The 23,275-nt window shown below is 40.3% G+C and overlaps 1 protein-coding gene across 1 annotated transcript in view; it reads right to left on the bottom strand.

The window, feature by feature from the left end:
* The window catches only part of dis3l2 (DIS3 like 3'-5' exoribonuclease 2), a 178,458-nt gene that overhangs the window by 57,915 nt on the left and 97,268 nt on the right, over positions 1-23,275 (bottom strand). Inside the window, exon 13 of the mRNA XM_055646207.1 lies at positions 19,802-20,035. Coding sequence (XP_055502182.1) covers positions 19,802-20,035 — 234 coding nt within the window. The remainder of the gene's footprint in view (positions 1-19,801; positions 20,036-23,275) is intronic.

The following is a 23,275-nucleotide window of genomic DNA, read 5'->3' as shown; positions in this document are numbered from 1 at the left end:
AATATCTATAAATCAAGTTAAATATTAAGGCAAGAGAATAGTTAGCCTTAAAATGGGATCCACAAGGTACTAAACTCCATGCAGTAGAAGAATGAGCAGCAGTGATCGTGTAATGAATTGGACCATATTGTTTCATTCGAAGAGGTCGATACCTGACATATACTTCACTAACATTGTAATAGTTCTTCCTGAGAGTATCCGATGTCAGCCATCTATAGATTATCGATAGATCTATCTAATTTAACTGTGCCATATTCCACTTATCCCAGAGGAGTCCTCGATTTTGATGGATATTCAGGACATACAGCATTTTAAGAAATCTCCAATACCAAGCTAAGCATATGCTCATGTTAAGGGGAAAAAACACAGACAGAATACTTTTGGTGACTGTCATTCTGAAAGAAAAACTAAATATTCATAATTACTTCCCGATACACCAAGGCTTTCTTTTCGAGTAATTGATTTGTTTGTTTATGGAATTTCTTGAACTCTCCAGTTACTAACCATTACCTCTGAGAAATCAATTTATGATCTACTTGAAGACTTGAGAGATACAGCATGTAAACAGGCCCTTCGGCCTACCTCATGCCGATCAGCGATCAACTTCGAACACTAGCAGTTTCCTACACCCCAGGGACAATTTACAAATCTGGAAGACTTTGGCGTGCGGGAGGAAAGTGGAGCACCTGAAGAAAACCCACGCATTCACATGGAGTACGAACAAACTCCATACAGACAGCATCCGTAGTCAGGATCAAACCCGGGTCTTTGACATTGTAAAGGGCCTGTCCCACTGTACGAGGTAATTCAAGAGTTCTCCCGAGTTCTCCCCTATTTGAGCTCGTGTAATGTACGTAGCGGGTGCGTAGAGGCTCGTATGAGTAAAAAGTAACAATTTTTTTCATCACGAGTATTTTTTTACTCGTGGACATTTTTCAGTGTTGAAAAAAAGGCACGAGTTTACCGGATTTCCCGAGTACATACTGTTACTCTTGGGAGCCGCTACGTGACATCCACGAGCTCCTACGTACGCGCTACGTACATTACACGAGCTAGAATCAGGGGAGAACTCTTGAATTACCTCGTACAGTGGGACAGGCCCTTTAGGTAGCAACTCTACTGCTGTGCCTTGTGCCACCCCTAATTTATTACACATGACGTTCAAGATCTTTAGTGTGTTCTATTTATTATTCTAACAAACCCCAACAAATTCATCAAAAATTGTTTACAAATGTTCATAACTTTTCAATGTTATGCATTTGTTCGTCAAGTACTGTTTCCACTGTGGTTTGTTTATAAATGATCATAAGCACCTTCCTCTTTCTGCATGCACGTGTTAACTAGCAGGGCAAAGCAGAAAACCAAACTGTCTTGTAAACTTCATTAGAAGTTTGGGGTGGGAGATTGCAACCTTCACGTGGTCCGCCCTGTTTCGATGAATGCAATCAACTTGGTGTGCACAATCAAATAAGATCAAAATAGAACAAATTGTCCTACAACTTTAGGCTGTGCGCTCCATACGCAAGAAGATTAGAAGTTTGCGTGATCTTGAAATACCAACTATTACTTTGTGTTACTGTGAAAGTATTGACATTTGGAAAGATTGTTGCAACCAGAATTCTAATTAATCTTTGCATTTTAAGAATATCAGCATTTAACATAAGTGGAATTTATGCTACGCACTGTGGCTAACAGTTTACCTTCCTGAGCTCTCTTTACGTATTCATGTTTTGAATGTTCAAACTCAAATATCACTTTACCCATTGAATGCTCAATAAATACATTTTAATTTGTCTTTTATTTCAGAAGATGTCAGATAAATACAAAGGGACATGTTTTATAGTAAGATAGTTATTTATCGTGTTTAATTGTACCGGGAACTTGCAATAATTTTACAATGAAAATCCTTGACTTGAATGTTAATTAAAGATCAACTATACGAGTCTGTTGGCACAAAGTTATAATCAATGGGCCATAAAAGAACAGCTCTGAGAACAAAGTGAGTTAAGATAGTATTCATTTGTAAATGGTTATCAGCGTCATCAGATTCTAATCCAGGACATCTCAATGTGAGAAGGGTTTGGGACATACAGCTTGATTACCTGGAAACCTGGCCCCCCAGATAGTTCTCATGGCCACGTTGCTCTACTCTGCACTGAACAAAAGCATTGCCGCTTGCAATCTCTATATAATGTAATGCTTCGTTAAACCACAAAACCTAAGTTATCAATCAGCAGAGATCAAAACAACTGCCAATATAATGTTAGAACACCAATGGCCATTGTGGCAAACTTTAATATGATTAAGTTAAGAAATTTACAAAATGCTCAAAAGCCTTCACTTCATTATTTAAAACAGTCATCCTTTTAGTTACTGGGAAACCACCAATTCTCTGGAATGGATGGATTGAGGCGCCAAAAATCCATTTTATTCTTTTGAAAAACCAGACAAAATAGTCATTCACGTCAATGCACTGCTGAAAGTGGCATTGTTTGGGCTATTCCCCATCACCAGCAGGGGTAGTCTCCAGCATAGCTTAAGTTGATGGTAAGGTCATATCACGTGCCACTTAGACACACAATAAACTGCATTTGAAAACAGAGTGCTTTAAGTTAAATTTATGTTCAAATTCTTGGATGTAACAAGTGCATTTTATAAACCTCATCGATCATTTATACAAATGATTTGAAGTGCACATTCCTAAACTGAACACGTTCCCAGGAGAAGGGCACAGGGACAGGAATCAAAATAACCACTGAGTGATTGCCCTACATTATTTTCCTACTGTGTGAGAGTTTTAATTCAGGCTGCACAGTCCTGGAATATCCAAGTAAACAGGAATCTGACTCAGTGCTACTAATTTGCAGAAAGAAGCAGAAATTAACTTTGCATGATTTCTAACAGCATGTTATCTCTGAGCCAACAATCATTTTATAATTATGCTGATAAAGAATTGGCTAACACACAGAATATTTGGGTGAATTTATCTGCATGATCACGATTGCAGAGCATGTAGATTTATCTTGAAAGCAATCGCAAATAATAATGTCTTCTTATTAAGGCTGCTACACAAACAATCTTCCAATTTACAAGTTGGAAATGATAGGATGAAATAATAACAAAGATGTGAAAAATGGGGACCAAAGTACCTGAAATGTTTCACTTGCTTTACGATGATTTTCTCTTATACTATTAAAATTGCTAAATGTATTGTTCCCCTGTAAATGATACTTAGATATCATACAAGCAATCAACATTTAGCTGTGGTATGTCTGGGTTAATTGAACATCTGCAGAAATATTTTTCATTTAATTTTTCACATGGAATAAAGGACAACAGTTAAATGTCAGCTCTGTGGAGATCACATTTAGTCTGGCATCATGATTACTTCATATGTAGCAGTATATATAAAATTACATCACGAAGCAAGTGTTTATGGAATCTAGCCTGGGAAGTTCTCCTGGAAGACGAAGACAGTAATTGTCCAGCCATGCTCTCTCACGCGGGGAGAGTTGCCTGGAGATGCTCCATCTGGTACACCACTTCATCCCACAGTGGTTACTCGTTTCGTTACAGACCTTTGAAAAGTTCCACAGCAACTCAGGGGACTGATATCAGGCACTGAAGGGGATTGACTTCTTTGAAGAACAGGTATTAGCTGTTTTGGACGATAAAGATTTGCACAGCAGGATTTGTGTAGAGTTCTTACCAGACTTCCTCTGTTCCAGAGTGACCTGGTACCTAACCCAACAAGTGAATCACTAAATCAGATATTACAGAAGGACGCTATCTAGGCTATTGTGCCTGAACTGACTGTTTGAAATAGTTTTGCTATTGGTCTTTCACCCTTTCTACAAAATGACTTTTGTTTCTTTTCAAATATTTATCTAACGTTACTACTGAGTTTGTTTCACCTATCCTTTCAGATAATTCATTCCAAATTTAAGGAAAACCTGATTAATATTCTAATCGGCAAATCGTGCACTTTTCATTTCATTTCCAAATACGTCTCATCCATTTTTTAAAAACTTAAAAAGGGAAGTACTTAACATGCATCACATCAATCTTTCAAACATTTCACACTTCAGCCTGAGCCGCCTGATAGAATGAAACTCATGGAGTGCAGAGTATTCTCTAACCTTCAGATCTCAAACGTATTTCTAATTAGAACTAGCATGACGTTTTTCTGGAACACAACACATTGAATCCTTGAAACCTACCATCTTCTGATTGGAAACCTTCACTTCCACTGTTAGTTTCACAAATCTATTTCTTTCAATTTCATTCTCAGGTGAATAATATTGTCGTTTATTGCTCATCCCTAAATACCCTAGGGTAGCTACCAGCTCGAATTGCTTCAGTCTTAGCACTAATAGATACTGCGCTTTCTTTCAATTCAACGCAGACTAATAGAAACGTTCCTTGTCATCGCAGGGCAGGAGACCTTCATTAATAAGGTCGCTTCCTTTTCTCTTCACTTTTTCGGAAAATGTTGTTGCTGGGAAAGTCATCACACTTCTCCATTTCAATTAAAGTATAGTAAGCTGCAAAGTTTACAGAGCTATAAAGCAGCTGCACTTCTAATCTTCTGGCTTTTAACACTACATTTGCATAAAAACAGCATTACCCCAACCCATTCATAAACTTAGGAACTTGCCTGTTATCTTTTCAACTTTTAATTTGGCTTTTATTTTTATTGATCATATGTGTGGAGAATAGAACGTTTCTCTGAATTTGAATTGTAAGTTTAGATATGTTGTTCCTATAACCAGTGTCTACTTTACATACTGTAGGATGTGTTCAATTAAAATGGGGTAAGTTACTACAAACAAGGTCCATAGCATCAATTAAATACAGCGCACGTGCAATTTACACGATAAATGATTTTTGCAATTATTTACTTTGCTCAAATGACCGGTCAATGGATTTTGCAACCAGTTTACAAATGGATGTTAATCCAAAAACGAATAGATGGATGCTGCTGGCCTCTGTGAACAGCGCTTGCAGCTGTAAAGGCACTCTGTGTTTGAGAATGGTATGCAATTACAGTACTTGATTTTGGAAGAAACATTTTGAATTTCCTCTGCTCCTATTCAAGCTTCAAAGCATATTAAAGTCCAGGAAAGCCTTTAATCCTGCATATTGAATTTAATCTCATCTCCTGGGGCAAGGCATGTTTCTGTAATCCTTATCATAATTTCCTCTTGCTCAGAACCTGATTGAAACTGTATGAACCCATTTCACAGAGTGCTCATATATGGAGGGCAGGCTGGGCAATCAAGGTGGAACAAATAGACCCCAAAGGTGAAAAGACACAGTATGCATCAGCTACCTCTCAATTCGGAAAACATTTATTGTTAATTCAGTGCATCATATAAAGATTTTACTACAAATTAATTTCCACTTCTACGTAACCTGAAACATTATAAATAAACAGTGCCCTCCATAATGTTTGGGACAAATACCACATGTGGTTAAAGTGCACATTGTCAGATTTTAAGAAAGGCCATTTTAATACACTGTGGTTTCACCATGTAGAATTTACAGCAGTGTTTATACATAGACCCCCCCCCATTTCAGGGCACCATAGTGTTTGGGACACAGCAATGTCATGTAAATGAAAGTAGTCATGTTTAATATTTTGTTGCATATCCTTTGCATGCAATGACTGCTTGAAGTCTGCAATTCATGGACATCACCAGTTGCTGGGTGTCTTCTCTGGTGATGCTCTGCCAGGCCTGTATTGCAGCCATCTTTAGCTTATGCTTGTTTTGGGGGCTAGTCCCCTTCAGTTTGCACCAGCATATAAAAGGCATGCTCAATTGGGTTCAGATCGGGTGATTGACTTGACCACTCAAGAATTGACCATTTTTTAACTTTGAAAAATTCCTTTGTTGCTTTAGCAGCATGTTTGGGATCATTGTTTTGCTATAGAATGAACTGCCAGCCAATGAGTTTTGAGGCATTTGTTTCAACTTGAGCAGATAGGATGTGTCTATACACTTCAGAATTCATTATGCTACTACCATCAGCATTGTATCATCAATGAAGATAAGTGAGCCAGTACCTTCAGTAGCCATACATGCCCAGGCCATAACACCCCCACCACCGTGTTTCACAGATGAAGTGGTATGCTTTGGATCTTGGGCAGTTCCTTCTCTCCTCCATACTTTGCTCTTGCCATAACTCTGACATAAGTTAATCTTCGTCTCATCTGTCCACAAGACCTTTTTCCAGAACTGTTGTTGCTCTTGTAAGTACTTCTTGGCAAACAGTAACCTGGCCATCTATTTTTGCAGTGGTTTGCATCTTGCAGTGTAGCCTCTGTATTTCTGTTCATGAAGTCTTCTGCAAACAGTGGTCATTGACAAATGCACACCTGACTCCTGAAGAGTGTTTCTGATCTGTCGGACAGGTACTTGGCAGTTTTTCTTTATTATAGAGAATTCTGTCATCAGCTGTGGAGGTCTTCCTTGGCCTGCCAGCCCCTTTGCGATTAGAATAGTGCATTCAGAAAGTATTCAAACCCCTTCACTTTTTCCACATTTTGTTCCGTTACAGCCTTATTCTAAAGGATTAAATTATTTTTTTTAATCATCAATCTACACACAATACCCCATAATAAAAAAGCGAAAACAGGTTTTTGCAAAGTAATTAAAAATAAATAACTGAAATATCACATTTACATAAGTATTCAGACCCTTTACTCAGTACTTTCTTAAGGCACCTTTGGCAGCGATTACAGCCTCAGGTCTTCTTGGGTACGCGCTACAAGCTTGGCACACCTGTACTTGGGTAATTTCACCCATTCTTCTCCGCAGATCAAGCTATGTCAGGTTGGATGGGGAGCGTTGATGCACAGCTATTTTCAGGTCCCTCCAGAGATGTTCGAACAGGTTCAAGTCCGGGCTCTGGCTGGGCCACTCAAGGACATTCACGGACTTGTCACAAAGCCACTCCTGCGTTGTCTTGGCTGTGTGCTTTGGGTCATTGTCCTGTTGGAAGGTGAACGTCCACCCCAGTCTGAGGACCAGAACGCTCTGGAGCAGGTTTTCATCAAGGATCTCACTGTACTTTGCTCCGTTCATCTTTCCCTCGATCCTGACTAGTCTCCCAGTTCCTGCCACTGAAAAGCATCCCCACAGCATGATGCTGCCACCACGATGCTTCACCTTAGGTATGGTATTAGCCAGGTGATGAGCGGTCCCTGGTTTCCTCCAGACGTGACGATTGGCATTCAGGCCAAAGAGTTAAATCTTGGTTTCATCAGACCAGAGAATCTTGTTTCTCATGGTCTGAGAGTCCTTTAGGTGCCTTTTACTGAGGAGTGGCTTCCGTCTGGCCACTCTACCATAAAGGCCTGATTGGTGGAGTGCTGCAGATATAGTTGTCCTTCCGGAAGGTTCTCCCATCTCCACAGAGGAAGTCTGGAGTTCATCAGGTTCTTGGTCATCTCCCTGACCAAGGCCCTTCTCTACCGATTGCTCAGTTTAGCCACGCGGCCAGCTCTATGAAGAGTCCAGGTGGTTCCAAATTTAAGAATGGCGGAGGCCATTGTGCTCTTCGGGACCTGCAATGCTGCAGAAATTGTTTTATACCCTTCCCCAGATCTGTGTCTTGACACAATTCTGTCTCGGAGGTCTACGGACAATTCCAGGCATGGTTTTTGCTCTGACATGCACTGTCAACTGTGGGACCTTATATAGACAGGTGTGTGCCTTTCCAAATCATGTCCAATCAATTTAACTTACCACTGGTGGACTCCAATCAAGTTGTAGAAACATCTCAACGATAATCAATGGAAGCAGGACGAACCAAAGCTCAATTTTTGAGTGTCATAACACAGGGTCTGAATAAGTATGTAAATATGATATTTCAGTTATTTATTTTTAATTACTTTGCAAAAACTTCTAAACACCTGTTTTCGCTTCTTCATTCTGGGGTATTGTGTGTAGGGACATCCGGTGGCGCTGTTGCTAGCTGCCTCTGCCCACGGTCTGTCTATATTTTGTTATGTTTAGAACGTGTTTTTTAAGGTTTTTTTTGGTATATTATGTGGGGGGAAGCGGGTAGGGTAAGGGGGAAACCATCCTTCAGTCGCTTCCTAGTGAGGATACGGCTATTATCCGAGTCGCGTCCTCGCCCGCCCCCCCTCGCGACCTACCAGCTGGATTGGCGCGGCCTTTCCTGCAAGGACTGGACCAGACCTTCAGCAGCGGCGGAGAGACGCTGGAAACATCGCGGAGCTGGCGAGGCCTTCCTGGGATCGTCGCTTGGTGCTCCAGAGTGCTGGGCCGCTGCTCCAACATCGCGGAGCTGTGGGTGCGGAGCTCCCAACACGGACGGCGCTGACTTTAACATCGCGGAGTCCTGGGATCCTTTGCCGGGGGTCGCCAGCGCGGCCTGTGGACATTGGGAGCCGCGGACTCCGGTGGAAGGTGGCCGACAAAAGGTTCCCGGCGGGAGGGCCGGAACATCGGGCCGTCCATAACGGCGACTCGGTCGGGAGGCCCCAACCACGGGTGAACATTGGGGAACATCGGCGAGGAGGTTGACTGAACTTTGGTTCCTTCCCTCACAGTGGGGAACTTTGGTGCTGCTGTGGGGATGTTTGTGTTGTGGACCACTGTGTTCTGTGTTCTGTGTTTTGTGTTTTTTTTATTTTATTTTTTTGTATGACTAAGGGAAAAATAATTTTGTTGTCTCTTCATTGAAAACAATGACAATAAATTAAATCAAAATATCAAAAGATAGATTGATGATAGAACAAATAAATTCAATCTATTTTAGAATAAGGCTGTAACGTAACAAAATGTGGAAAAAGTGAAGGGGTCTGAATATTTTCTGAATGCACTGTCAGCTCACCAGTGCTCTTTTTCTTCTCAATGATGTTCCGAACAGTTGATTTTGGTAAGCCTAAAGTCTGGCTGATGTCACTAACAGTTTTATTCTCGGTCTCATAATGGCTTCTTTGACTTTCATTGGCACAACTTTAGTCCTCATGTTGATAAACAGCAATAAAAGTTTCCAAAGGTGATGGAAAGACTGGAGGAAAGACTAGGTGCTGAGCGCTCTCTTATACCTGCATTGAGGAGGCAATGAAACACACCTGAGCAATTACAAACGCCTGTGAAGCCATGTGTTCCAACCATTATGGTGCCCTGAAATGCAGGGACTATGTATAAACACTGCTGTAATTTCTACATGGTGAAACCAAAATGTATAAAAATACCCTTTAATAAAATCTGACAATGTGCACTTTAACCACATGTAATTTTTTTTCATTACAAATCTCAAATTGTGGAGTACAGAGGCAAATAAAAAAATGATGGGTCTTTGTCCTAAATATTATGGAGGGCAGTGTAAACCTAAACATGGCTAGAGTTAGTGCATACACTCTCCTTGCAGTTGGATCTTACGTTGTAGGGATTTCAACTGCTAAAATAATCTTACTCTTGTTTAGAATGTTGGACCAAACTTCAGGTAAACTCATGTCTAAACTGCAGTAAATTCCAGGTAGACTCATGTCTAGACTGCGGTGTAGCAATTACAAAATTAGGAATCCTTAGAAATAGACTTAGATTAGGAATCCTTAGAAAGAGACAATAGACAATATGTGCAGGAGTAGGCCATTCGGCCCTTCGAGCCAGCACAGCAGAGACTTTACTAGATTTTTCTAAAAATGTAATTTAACTAACATTTAACAAGGCAAGGCTAATCTATAAACCACAGGAAGAAAATGTTGGGCACTATCTGCTGTTGGACCAGAACAGATCCAGAGCAGTGGATTTCACCTGCGTAATCGTTGTCACATGCAGTTTTCCTAATCCAAATCAACTTCGTGGTCTGGGACAACATTTCCATAGACTGATCACTTAGTCACAGTATTATTTTTGCAGAGCAGCTTTCTATTTGCCTGCTAAAGCACAAGCTGCACTCTCTGTTCCAAGTGTTCTTAATCATATTCAACAGTTGTAATGGTCTGCAGTTCAAGTCTCAGAGGATTCCCAAACACATCAGCCTTTCTTCTCCCACTGAGAAAATGTCCAGTTTAGAGAAACTCGGGCTGACTTTTCACTGACCATGTCCAAAAGGATGATTTGCCGTGCATCTTGGCCACAAACTCCAAAAAGGCAAAGTCACAGAATGGTGAGATTTTGAAAGTCCCTTCAGATGCATCTTTTATTCATGTCACATTTCCACTGGCTATTGCCTTACACCATCTGTCTTTGCTTAAATCCAACTGTTATTAATTCATCTGAAGGTTGTCAGCCAGACATGATAACCCGGCTTCTCCTCCCACGGGTGCGGCTGGACCTACTAAGTATTTCAGCATTCTCTATTTCAGTCACAGTATTTTGCTTTAATTTTGACTAAAGTAGCAAGACTGAACAATAGAATATGCAGTTTACACATACAAATGCATACGTTTTAAAATCATACCACTATAACTATTTTATTTATTAAAAAAAGTAGGCAGTTAATGGAACAGTTGGAAATGCAAGAAATCAGGATATTGAATCGTGACGGTATAGGTACGCAGACATTGGCAACATTTGTAGCATCTTAAAGTCAGCACAAAAACCTCAAATTGGTTTATTTGATAATCAGTAGCAATCATTTATTCAGAAAATACCAAACAGGTCAGGCAGCATTTGTCAAAAGAGATAATAACTAATGGTCACGAACTGCAACAAACTTCTTTTCGGAAGGAGATGAGGAGGAATTTATTTTGTCTGAGGATAGTGAATCTGTGGAATTCTTTGCCACAGAAGGCTGTCAGTGGATATATTTAAGGCAGATGGATAGAATCTTGATTAGTACGGGTGTCAGGGTTTATGGGGAGAAGACAGGAGAATGAGGTTAGGTGGGAGTGATAGATCAGCCATGATTGAATGACGGAGTAGACTTGATGGGCGGAATGACCTAATTTTGCTCCTATCTCTTATGATATGATTAACTTTGCTACTCTCTCTCCACAAAAGCTGCTTCACCCACCAAATATTTCCATCATTTTGTTTTTAATTCAAATTTCCGGCAACTGTGGTACTGTGGTTTGAAACAACTTATTCAATTTGTAAATCACACTTTAATAATTTTTTCAGAATTAAGTCAAGATGTTGCATAAATATAAATTGGCTCGTCTTTTAATGGATGTGGGTCTGAAAAGACACACTTGTTCATATTGTCAGAAAGTGACCTAGAGAGGAACACACCTTTCTTGCAGTCTGGAATCAATTTTAAATTCTTGGAAGAATTGGTTAAAAAAAAAATTCTTAAACATACAACACACATGAGAATCCAATAGTATTACTTGGTCCATATTCCATTAGGATTGTTTCTGCTCATAGATTTTAGGGATTACAATCAAAATAACCTCCATACCAAAGAGTTATTCTAAGTTTTATTGCACTATGTCAAATCACAGATTGGAAAGTAATATAGATTATGATAAAGGAAACACTATTTACACGAGAGAGCAAAGAAATTATTCAGGAATCACATTGATGATATGATTTACAAGCTTTGGAGTGTCTGATTTCCTCTAGACTTCCCCATAAGTTATTTGATTCTCCCTCCTATAAATCATTTTGCTTGGACGTTTATTTATTCTTTAATTCTCCATGCTGCATCCCCAAAAACCATATGTTTTAAAAATATACAACTTATCTCAATGGAACAGCAGGTGAAAGGGGCAAGATTTAATGAAAACCTGAGGAACAATCTTTTGCACACAGATGGTGGTGGCTATGTGGAACTAGTTGCCAGAGGAAGTCGTTGAGGCAGGTACTATAACAGCATTTAAACGTGGCCAGGTACATGGATAGCAAAGGTTTAGAGGGATACAGGCGGCACAGTGGCGCATTGGTAGAATTGTTGCCTTACAGCGCCAGAGACCAGTGTTCAATCCTGACTATGGATGATCTGTATGGAGTTTGTACATTCTCTCTGTAACCATATGGGTTTTCTCCAGGTCCGCACCGACCAGCGATCCCCGCACATTAACACACGAGTGACAATTTACACTTCTACCAAGTATACAAACCCAAGCCAATTTACCTACAAACCTGTACGGCTTTAGAGTGTAGGGAGAAACCGAAGATCTCAGAGAAAACCCACGCGGTCACGGGGGGAACGTACAAACTCCGTACAAACAGCACCCGTAGTCGGGTTCGGACCAGTCTCCAGCGTTGCAAGTGCTGTAAGGATGCAAATCTATCATTGTGCCACTGTGCCACCCTCTTTGAAAGATTTACCTCTTTCAAACTCTGGTTCGAGACTACGAGAAATAACCTGTCATGATCCATTCTTCCTAGTTTTCTGAATTCTAAGAGCATATTAATTTCATTCATTTCTTCACCCGTTCAGATTCAGATTAGTTTATTGCCATGTACACCAGGATGCAATGAAATGATTTTCTCAAATGAACCTTAACAGTGAACATGATAATAGATAGATACAACATTAAATACAACGATGAATGCTAAACAACAGAATGGTGCAAAAATTGTTCTGCATTTTGTCGTGCAAAAAACTCCTAAAACGCACGGATGGAATAACCGGTTGTGGTAGAGTTAAGAATACGTGGCAGGGGATGTGTATAGTTGATTGGTTCAGGAGTCTGATACTTTACAAAATTGCTTCTCGTGATCCAATCTTTCCAATTGCTTCCTACTGTAAAGGAGCTGTCCCACTGCGGCAACCTAATCCGCGAGTCCAGAAGAGTTTCTTCGACCTTCAAGCTCGAGGGCACTCGCCTGGATAACCTCGTGCTGGATCGACCGTCAGCGTTGAAACTGCGAGCTGGATCGACCGACCGCACACACACACACAAACACATCGCAAAGGAGGGGGCCAGGGAAAAAAAGGGGAACCTCTGTCTAAAATTCACACCCGCGATGAAGAGGAAGGAAAAAGATGGCTGCGCAGTGAACTGTAAGTCCTATAGGGAGGGAGTTGGGGGGGGGGGGGGGAGAGAGAAGGGGAGAGAGAAGGGGAGAGAGGTGTAGAGAGGTGGAGAGAGGTGGAGAGAAGTGGAGAGAAGGGACTCAAACTCGCAGCATTGTCGACACGTAGTCCTAGGAGGTCCTATGAGGTCACTGGAACTCTCCTTCATGCTCGAGGGAAGTTCCCGCATACTCGCGGCCTCAGTTTGGTCGAGGAAAATTTTTTAGCATGTTGAAAAACTTTGCCCGAGTAAAAATTGGTCGGCATGGTTCTTTTGAACTTGTAGTGGAGTGGGGTCGCTATTTAGTTACAGGCAGTCGTAGGAAATCTCCTTCGCTGACCGGGCATTTTAATTGGCTCATTGGAGTTGTCAGGACCAAGGAAAACCGACCGGTAGGTAAAATGCCCGCTTAACTTAATTAAACGCTGACTGGCTTCTTAAAAGTGTCCCCACTCCTTCTCCCCCCCTTCTCTCCTTTTCTCCCCCCTTCTCTTCCCCCTCGCTTCTCTTGCCCCCCACCGTGCTCTCTAAAGGACTTACTGTTACTGTGCAGCCATCTTTTACCTTCCTCTCCATTGCGGGTGTGAATTTCAGACAGCGCTTCCCCTGGCCACCGCCTTTGCGGTGTGTGTGTGTGTGTGTGTGTGTGTGTGTGTGTGTGTGTGTGTGTGTGTGTGTGTGTGTGTGTGTGTGTGTGTGTGTGTGTGTGTGTGTGTGTGTGTGTGTGTGTGTGTGTGTGTGTGTGTGTGTGTGTGTGTGTGTGTGTGTGTGTGTGCGCATGTGCGCACACTCGGTCGATCCAGCTGGCGGTTTCAACGCCGACAGTCGATCCAGCTCAAGGTTTTTAGGCGAGTGCCCTCGAGCTTGAAGGTCAAAAACAGTCGCTGAAAGGTCGCGTCAGTGGGACAGGCCCTTAACAGACAATATTCTTTTCACACACAAGTACACATACAACTAGTAGTGTTCTGGCATCAATAAAAGCTCAACTGCGCACAATTTCAGTTTAATATTGACCAGATCCTGCAAGCTTAGTCCTGTGATAAACTCTGTTTAACAAGCATGACTAATTATGTACATTGTAATGAGCGCCTGTGCTTAAAAAAAATTGACCCAATAGAACAATGTTCCAGAGAATGACTATTGTTAAATTTTGTGCCTGCTTTAAGATTTCACTAGTAAACAGCAGGTGCATAAACTTGTTCTATCCAATTTATTATCTTAAGAGGAGAAATGCCAAAACATTGTGGAATATTATATTAATGGAAACATCTGTTGAGATTTAAAAAAATATCTTCTAGAACCAAATGCCATGAGTTACCCACTGGGATCCAGATGCACATCGACAGATTTGGGCTTTTATTTCAGAATTTATTGATGTATTAATATGCAGTCTACCACACAGTAATATAGAGTGGTTCCCACAGTCTATTACTTTTGCACTACAATAGCTTCTCTTTGACATTCTACATCTGTGGTGCCCTCCATACCGATATTGTAACAAGTGTTTTGAAAGGTATTAGCTGAAGGAAGGTATGATTCAGTATGCCTTTTGAGCTTCTTTAGGTATCTTTCAAAAAATCCTTTATATTTATAATTTCAGCATCCGGCTAACCACATCATCCAAAAACACAATGCAGATTCAATATGTATGCAAACTCATCATATTTTCTACTTGATCACCACCTCTCTTGGCTCTTCCATTGCATTTGATTCATTTTCTTGTTTGAATCAAAATTGTGCACTTTGGGTCAACTCATCCATATTGACTAATATGTCTATCTGAGCTAGTCCCATTTGACCCATATTCCTCTATACCTGTTCTATCAGTATATTATTCTATGCAGTATAATATAGAAAAATGTGAGGTTATCCACTTTGGTGGCAAAAACAAGGGGGCAGATTATTATCTCAATGGGGTTAGGTTAAGTAAGGGGGAGGTACAGCGAGACCTGGGTGTTCTTGTACACCGGTCACTGAAAGTTGGTGTGCATGTACAGCAGGCAGTGAAGAAAGCTAATGGAATGTTGGCCTTCATAGCAATAGGATTTCTGTATAGGAGTAGAGAGGTTCTTCTGCAGTTGTATAGGGCTCTGGTAAGACCACATCTGGAGTATTGCATACAGTTTTGGGCTCCTAATTTGAGGAAGGACATCCTTGTGATTGAGGCAGTGCAGCGTAGTTTCACAAGATTGATCCTTGGGATGGCGGGACTGTTTTATGAGGAAAGATTGAAAAGACTGGGCTTGTATTCACTGGAGTTTAGAAGGATGAGGGCAGATCTTATAGAAACATATAAAATTATAAAAGCACTGGACAAGCTAGATGCAGGAAAAATGTTCCCAATGTTGGGCATCCAGAACCAGGGGCCACAGTCTTAGAATAAAGGGGAGGCCATTTAAGACTGAGGTGAGAAAAAAAGTTTTCACCCAGAGAGTTGTGAATTTGTGGAATACCCTGCCACAGAGGGCAGTGGAGGCCAAATCACCGGATGGATTTAAGAGAGAGTTAGATCGAGCTGTAGGGGCTAGTGGAATCAAGGGATATGGGGAGAAGGCAGGTTGGGGATGATTGGGGATGATCAGCCATGATCACAATGAATGGCGGTGCTGGCTTGAAGGGCCGAATGGCCTCCTCCTGCACCTATTTTCTATGTTTCTATGTTTCTATCTTCCTACCTATCCACAAATATTTGAAGCACTGTAATTGTACCTGCCTCCTTAGCTTCCTCTGTCAGTTCCTTCCATATATACATACAATATAATATAAATTATACTTAAAATTCTGCAAGCCTCTAGAAAGAAAAAAGACTGTACAAAAGATAAGATATTAGTGCCAGTTCCTGGCAGTGCAAGAGGTAGGTTCAAGAACCTGATGGTTGTGGGAATGTAGCTGTGGCTGACGCCAGTGGTGTGGGACTTGAGGCTTGTGTACCTCCTGTCCCATGGTAGCAGTGAGAAGATGGCAAGGGCCAGATGGTGGGGATCCTTGATGGTCAATGCCACCTTCTTGAGGCAACTCCTCCTATAGATGCTTTCCATGGTGAGGAGGGCAGTCCATTATGGACACCTCTCTCTGTAGTCTCTTACTTTCCTATGCATTAGAATTACTGTCCCAGATCACAATGCATCGAGTCAGGATACTTTCTACGGTCCATATGTGGAAGTTTGTTTGAGAATTCGGTGACAGACCAATTCTCTTTAAACTTCAATGCGAGTAGAGAAGCTGGTGAGCCTTCTTCATGATTACATCGACTTCCTGGGCACAGGACATTTCATCCAAGATGTTAGCGTCCAGGAATTTGTAGCTGCTAACTCTCCACCACCGTCCCACCACTGAAACCTGGCGCATGTGTTCCCGACTTCCCCTTTCTGAAGTCAACGATTAGTTCCTTGATCTTGTTGACGTTGAGCGTGGGACGTTGTTGTGGCACCTTAAGTTCCTATTAAATCTTTCCCCTCTCACCTTAAAACTATGCCCAACCCTGGGAAAAAGAAGCTGTGCATCACCCTATCTATGCCCCTCATGATTTAAAGATTGGAGGTTTGTTACTTTGACCAACTTTCTGCAGCTGTTTAGCCTTTTCTGCACAAGGTCTGCAGCTATTCTTGTACAATGTACAGCATGAGAAGTGTTCAGTTTTGGCCTTATTTTGGAGAATGGAAAGAGGGAGGATGTCATAGAGAAACAAGTTATCATTGGATGCCAAGAAATATGTATATGGATTCAAATTCAGGTAGTGATTTTTTTTAAAAATGCAACTGAAATTCATAGGCGATTTTAATTAAACATAAAAATTACTAAAAACTATTTCAAAGAGAAATTATTGCAATAATTCTGAGGGGAAAGAACTTGACAATTTTGGACTAAGAACACTTCCATGACTTGATCAGAGACTGCCAAACTTGCAGCTGAGTCTAATTTGAGGTTCACTGTGTTATATCTAGTTTCTCCAATCTCTCCTTGGGATATTTTTGGCCTCCCAATCTTTTCCAAATCTGGTTTCCTACTCACTTTTGTTTTGACCACTATTTGCTTGTTTCTCAGAATTATATTCTAATATCTCCCAAGTCAGTTCTGATGTTACTTAAATATCTTGTTTTAATGAGCTCATGACCTTCTGATTTCCAATTTTTCTTCAACAAATTCAGAAATTTGCTGTCATCTGAGAATTTCCATTGTATATTTTAGTTACAGTGGTATTTAAGTGCCAATGGTTAAGATATAAATGTAATTTAATAAACAAACCTTTTGATGGCATACTGTTCAGAACATTATACCGCCTGAAAACATTTATATTCAATTGCTATTCCCAGGAATCAAAGCAAATAATACTTTTTCAAACAGATCGCTATAAAGAAAAGCAACAACTTTCTTTTAACCTTACTCAAGAACTGGGCTTGTATTGAAACCATGTTCCAGTGATATTTCTACAATTCTCTGGCAGAAAGTTGGCAGAGTAACTGCTGTGAACATGAATTGGCAAATCTTATTCACATCCTCTGCATTTTATAGTTTGTGACAGTTTTATTTGATCTATTTAAATTAAAACCACTTTCTACAATTCTACGTTATCAGACTTATGCACAATTAATTTGCATTGTAACATTTTACACAGTACTGTATTGAAAATTTAATGTTGCATTTGCTAGAATATCAGCCAACATAATTTTCCCAGTACATGATAATTCATGCATTGTATAACAAGTAACAGCTTCAGAACAGAACCAACCTGCACTCTTTTGATTGACATTGCTTACATCAACATCAAAAAGTGCTGATGAAACCGTATTAAGCAAGCCAACTGTATCAAGGAACATTAATGATAGCACAGCAATGTAGCTGGTAGAGCCTCTGCCTCGCAGCACCAAACAGCCAGATTCATTCCTAATCTTGGGTGCAATTTGTGTGGAGTTTTCATGTTCTCCATGTGACTCCATAGCTTTTCTACTGGTGCTCCAGTTTGCTCTCGCATCCAAAAAATGGGCAGATTGTAGATTAATTGAACACTGTCAATTGCTCCTTATGTGTGGAGAGTTATAGAATCTGGGTGGAGGAGTTGGCGAGAATTCGGCAAGAATAGAAAATGGGATTAACGACGGATGGTTACTGCAAACTCAGTGGCTAAAGAGCCTAATTTCATGCCCTTGCTCTCTGTCTTTCTATTTATGACATTTGAAATCACTGTTTATATCACTTAAGTATTATTACGCTGTTACATTCAACCTCCCCATGAATGCCTGCAGAGTTCCTGAGTGCCGATAAAGATTTATAACTGTGGAGGCAAAGTAATCAAAAGTAAGACCCTGACAAAACACCAGCACATGCATCAAAACAATTGCTGCTGAGTTGTAGACAAGTCAGACAAAATTGCAGATGTTTTTATTTGTGTCAATTGTGGTAATTTCAAAAGCCAGTAGGCATTTTCATTGCTGAAGGGGAAGAGTATAATCAATTGTTATACCTTTGTTTTAAATGCAAAGTGACCCTGCTCTTTATACTGAAGGCTCAGAAGGATGCTGAGCGATTGGTCTCCGAGGCTAACATAGGAAGATCCTTTATGAGGCTTCAAATGCTCAATTTAGCGTTGTAATTCACACCTCAGAGTCATAGAGCTGTACAGCATAGAACCACGGCCCATTCCAACCAAATTGGCACCCTGGACTGGTCCCATCTTCCCATATATGGCCCAGATAAACCCTTCCTATCCATATATCTGTGAAAATGTATTTTAAAAGTAATATCTCCTAATGACTGTACAATTAATTTTCAGCATAGAATTATTAATTACCATTAATTATTGGAATTGGGTTATTTAAAAACACATAGTCATGAGAAAACAGATTTTAGAGAATGCTTAGATAATGCTTGCTTCCTGGGCATGGGCAAATTGTTCAGTGACGTGGTAAAAATAATTGCAATGGGCAACACAAATCTGCTTCATCTATATGAGTAAACAGAAGCATCACTCCTGCCTGGTTTGGATACCTAAATGCTATGTAGGAATTAATAAAACTTGAAAACACAAATAATGCTGCACACTGTTCTACCAACATAGCACAGTTATGTGTATTTAATATAAGATTTCTACTTTTTACCATGAGTAATTTTGAAAAGAAGTTCACTGCTGGTCTGACTTGGCTGATGAAAGTTGCACGTCTGAGGTGCAGGGGAGACACATGACCATGAGAGCAGTTTCCGCACCAACCTGGCTGCTAAATAAGTGCAATACTACCTCGCTCTCAGCCATAATCCTGGACTAAATATTTCCACTTAAGGTATTATTGATCCCTAATGCTGTTCTTATGACTTTGTACCCCTGGCTCTAACAAACTTAAAAATTCCCAAATCACAATTTTACTGAGATACAGCTTTCAAACCACGAGTAAATTTATTTGACAATGCCTCCCCCAAAATGTAATCTGCGTCCTCCTGAATGGACACGAGCTGCAAGTGAATGGGTAAACCATCCCCTGCACATTCCCCTACAAGTGAATGGGCACATCACCCCCTGCAAGCTTCCCTACAAGTCAAACCACATCATGGGATGTAAATGTACTGTCATCCCTACGTCACTGCTGGGTAAAATCCCAGAATTAACGCACTAATATCGCACTGTGGGAATACTTTCACCACAAGGAACTCTCTGATTCAAGGTTCACCACTACAATCTCAAGGCTTATTCGGGATGGGCATTAAATGTGGGATTTGCTGGAATGCTGACATCATTTTCACCTCAAACATCCGGCATTATTGTTCAAAACTTTTAAAATATGAATACCATGACAATAGTTTTGCAGTAAGTGTCTACATGGTATTTTTTGGTATATCCCCAGTAAAATAAAAGATGCTCACCTGGTCTAAGCGTAAAGCACCACCATCAAACCTCTGCTTACGAAGATTTTTGGCGATATTATGAAGATTTGTGACAGCAGCCTTTACTTTGGCAACACCATGCTCAGGTGAAATGAGCGGAAGCTCGTCAGCAGTAAAAGTTCTTTCCGGATCCTCAATCATGCTTTGTGCATGATTATAACTCAGTTTTGCACAAGAACGAATAATCGTCCGCCCATACCATTGGCTAAGGATCTGCAAAATAAAAATGGAAGATTAAAAAAAAAAACAATTTATATTTATTCAGTACCTCGTCACATCTCCCAGAAATAGAATGATGAATGAAAAACATGCATATGCTAAAATAGAATTAAATCTTACAACCAACTTTCAGTACAATTACTGGGGGAATAAAACCAAGTACTTTCATTAGCTGTGTGAGACCCAAGTTAATAATTTGTAGCTATTCTTTTTCTGTAAAGATCTACATTTTAACATTACTACGGAAATTCTGATTTAGCTCACGGTGAACCATTTTCTTTCAAGTCAAACAAAGGGCATTGGTTTGGAAACCTGTCGAAACGATACCTTTCCTTTTATTTAACACATTAATTATTTTGGTCTGACTCCCCCTTCCTGCTACTTTTCCTTGTACACTTCCACTTTTCATGCTGATGCCATACCTTGGTAATACCAGAATAAATCTTGTCAACTACACTGACGCATCCTCACAGGCTTCACAACCCCTTTACTGAGCCTCCTACAGCAAGCTTCACTCTTACAAAACCAACATCAACTCTTTAAGGAATGTGTCATAAAAATCTCTTTCTGTTACGAATGGAGTAAGTTCAAACCAGAAATTGATACGTATTGTTTAATGAAGTAGATTCATCAAACTAACTAAAAACACACATAAATACATGTCCCACAGCAAAGAATGATTAGATGACAAATATTCACAAGCTCCAGTATTTTCTTAAACTGCTCCCCATGTTTCCATCAAGTAGGACTGCACTTGCTACAATGCAACAGATATCACAGCTGAATATACAAGTGGCAATTATCCTGGGGAAATCACTGATATCAAAAGTTTTACATGCCTATAATAACAAGAGAAGCAAAAAGAGTTCAGTACAATAAGATTGGAAAGAAAAGCTCAATTTTATGCCACTATAAACACACAAATACAGAGGTATATATTGAAAGGAAAAACATGACATTCTAAAAGCAAATCTATTTTCCATGTTACAGCATTACAAATGCCTATAGTTTGGAGTTTTTGAAAGTAGAACGTGCTGAACAGACATTCGGGGCCAGCCCTCCCATGTGACGCAACCACGCCCCCCCCCCCCACGTTCGGGGACAGGGCCCAACGGGTCCAACTTCGTCTAGTCTATATATTAAATACTAACATTGTATCTGGAGTCAATGTCTATCTGCCCATTATAAATTTCACTTCTATAATGGCAGCCACAATCTTAACACCACTTTAATTATCCACCAGAGGGTGGTGCAATACGTTTTCTCCACACATCATATAAAATGATTGGACTCCGAACTCTGGAATTAACTCTCTCGATCACCTGATAAGGTACTCATTATTATTATTATCTATTTGATCATCTGACCTTGTAACATCTGACAGAGCTTGGTGGACACTTTTGTTTCAAAGTGCTTTTGTGAAATGCCCAATAATATTTTTAAACACCATTAGAAGTTCTGGTTAATTGCAAATTATTATTGTTAATGTTTTAATATTTAATTATCTACTGCAACCAAAATAAAAATCATTCCTGCTACCAAAGTGCATGATTGCACACTTTGCTAATTCCAACTGCCACTTCTTTGCCTCCTCTCCCAACCCATTCAAGTCCTTTTGCAGACTCCCTGCTTCCTCTGCACTACCTGGCCATCCACTTCACAAGTTCACATTCACACGTTATTGAAGTAGAATTAGGCCATTCGGCCCATCGAGACTACACCGCCATTCAATCATGGCTAATCTCTGCGTCCTGATCCCATTTTCTTGCCTTCTCCCCATAACCCTTGACACCAGTTCGAATCTGGCTATCTCTGCCTGAAAAATATCCACTGACTTGACCTCCACAGCCCTTTGTGGCAATGAGTTCCACAGATTAACTATCTTCTGACTAAAGAAGTTCCTCCTCACCTCTGTTCTAAAAGAGTGCCATTTAATTCTGAGGCTGTGACCTCTGGTCCTAAACTCTCCCACCAGTGGAAACATCCTTTCCACATCCACTCTATCTATGCGTTTCATTATTCTGTAAGTTTCAATAAGGTCCCCCCTCAACCTTCTAAACTCCAGCGAGTAGAGGCCCAGTGCTGACAAACATTCATCATATGCTAACCCACTCATTCCTGGAATAATTTTTGTACCAAATTGTACTTGTACTCAACACTTAAGTTGGTTGTTGGCTTGTAAAGATGCATGAGAAGATTTCAGATCTGAGATGATTCGATGATTTAGTTTAATTTAGTTTGGAGATACAGCCTTTCAGCTCAAGCAGCCACTTCGAGTCTGCAGCGACCAGCGATGACCGCACATTAACACTATCCTACACACATTGCAGACAATTTACATTCATAATTAACCTACAAATCTGTATGTGTTTGGAGTGTGGGAGGAAACTGAAGAACTTGGAGAAAATCCACGCGGTCACGGGGAAAACGTACAAACTCCGTACAGACAGCACCCGTAGTCGGGATCAAACCAGGGTCTCTGGCTCCGTAAACGTTATAAGGCCGCAACTCTACCGCTGGGCCACCATGCCACCCTGCATGATGCAGTGCAATTTAAGTCACGACCAAAGTGAACATTTTATTTGTTTTTTACGGATCCTTTCAATGCCAAATATTTCAGTTCCTACATGAAATGGATGCAATGACTTCAAAGTGATGAGGTGCTTGTACAATATTCTGCTTTATCGAAGATAACAACAGTGACTTGTTAGATTCACCAGTATCCTAAAAAAAATCATCATTGTGACTTCAGCTGAAATGATTATATCAGAGGGTGAAAATATTGAATAACAGGAAACCGCACTCAGCACCCAGTTTAATCTGGAGGAACGACTGTCAATGTTCAAATCAGGCAACAAACTTAATATGTTTTGCTGATCGAAGGAAACATATATAAGGATTATGAGCATTACATAGCTCCTTGTTGTGCCAATTTTCAATATTAGAAAAGAAAGTGGATATTTTCACTTGCAATGAGCATTTCTAGTGAATGAATACATACATAATCAAGGAACTAAACTTAATTTAGCCAATTAAATATTCTTCCACAAATTGCCATTGCTTTTGATAACTTGTCCAATGTGTTGAATACCAGAATGAGTAGACAATCAATTATGCAGACAAATCATTCAATGTCCACTGGCAAACTAGAGAATAACCTTCTCAAATTGATTATGCCTTCCCATGCACTAAAATAATCTGTAGTACCACAAGGTATGCGATATATAGTACCTG

This window comes from Leucoraja erinacea, chromosome 14 (assembly GCF_028641065.1).
Source record: "Leucoraja erinacea ecotype New England chromosome 14, Leri_hhj_1, whole genome shotgun sequence".
Taxonomy (NCBI): Eukaryota; Metazoa; Chordata; class Chondrichthyes; order Rajiformes; family Rajidae; genus Leucoraja; species Leucoraja erinaceus.
The sequence above is the reverse complement of the archived record's forward strand: the minus strand, read 5'-3'. Positions and strand labels throughout refer to the sequence as shown.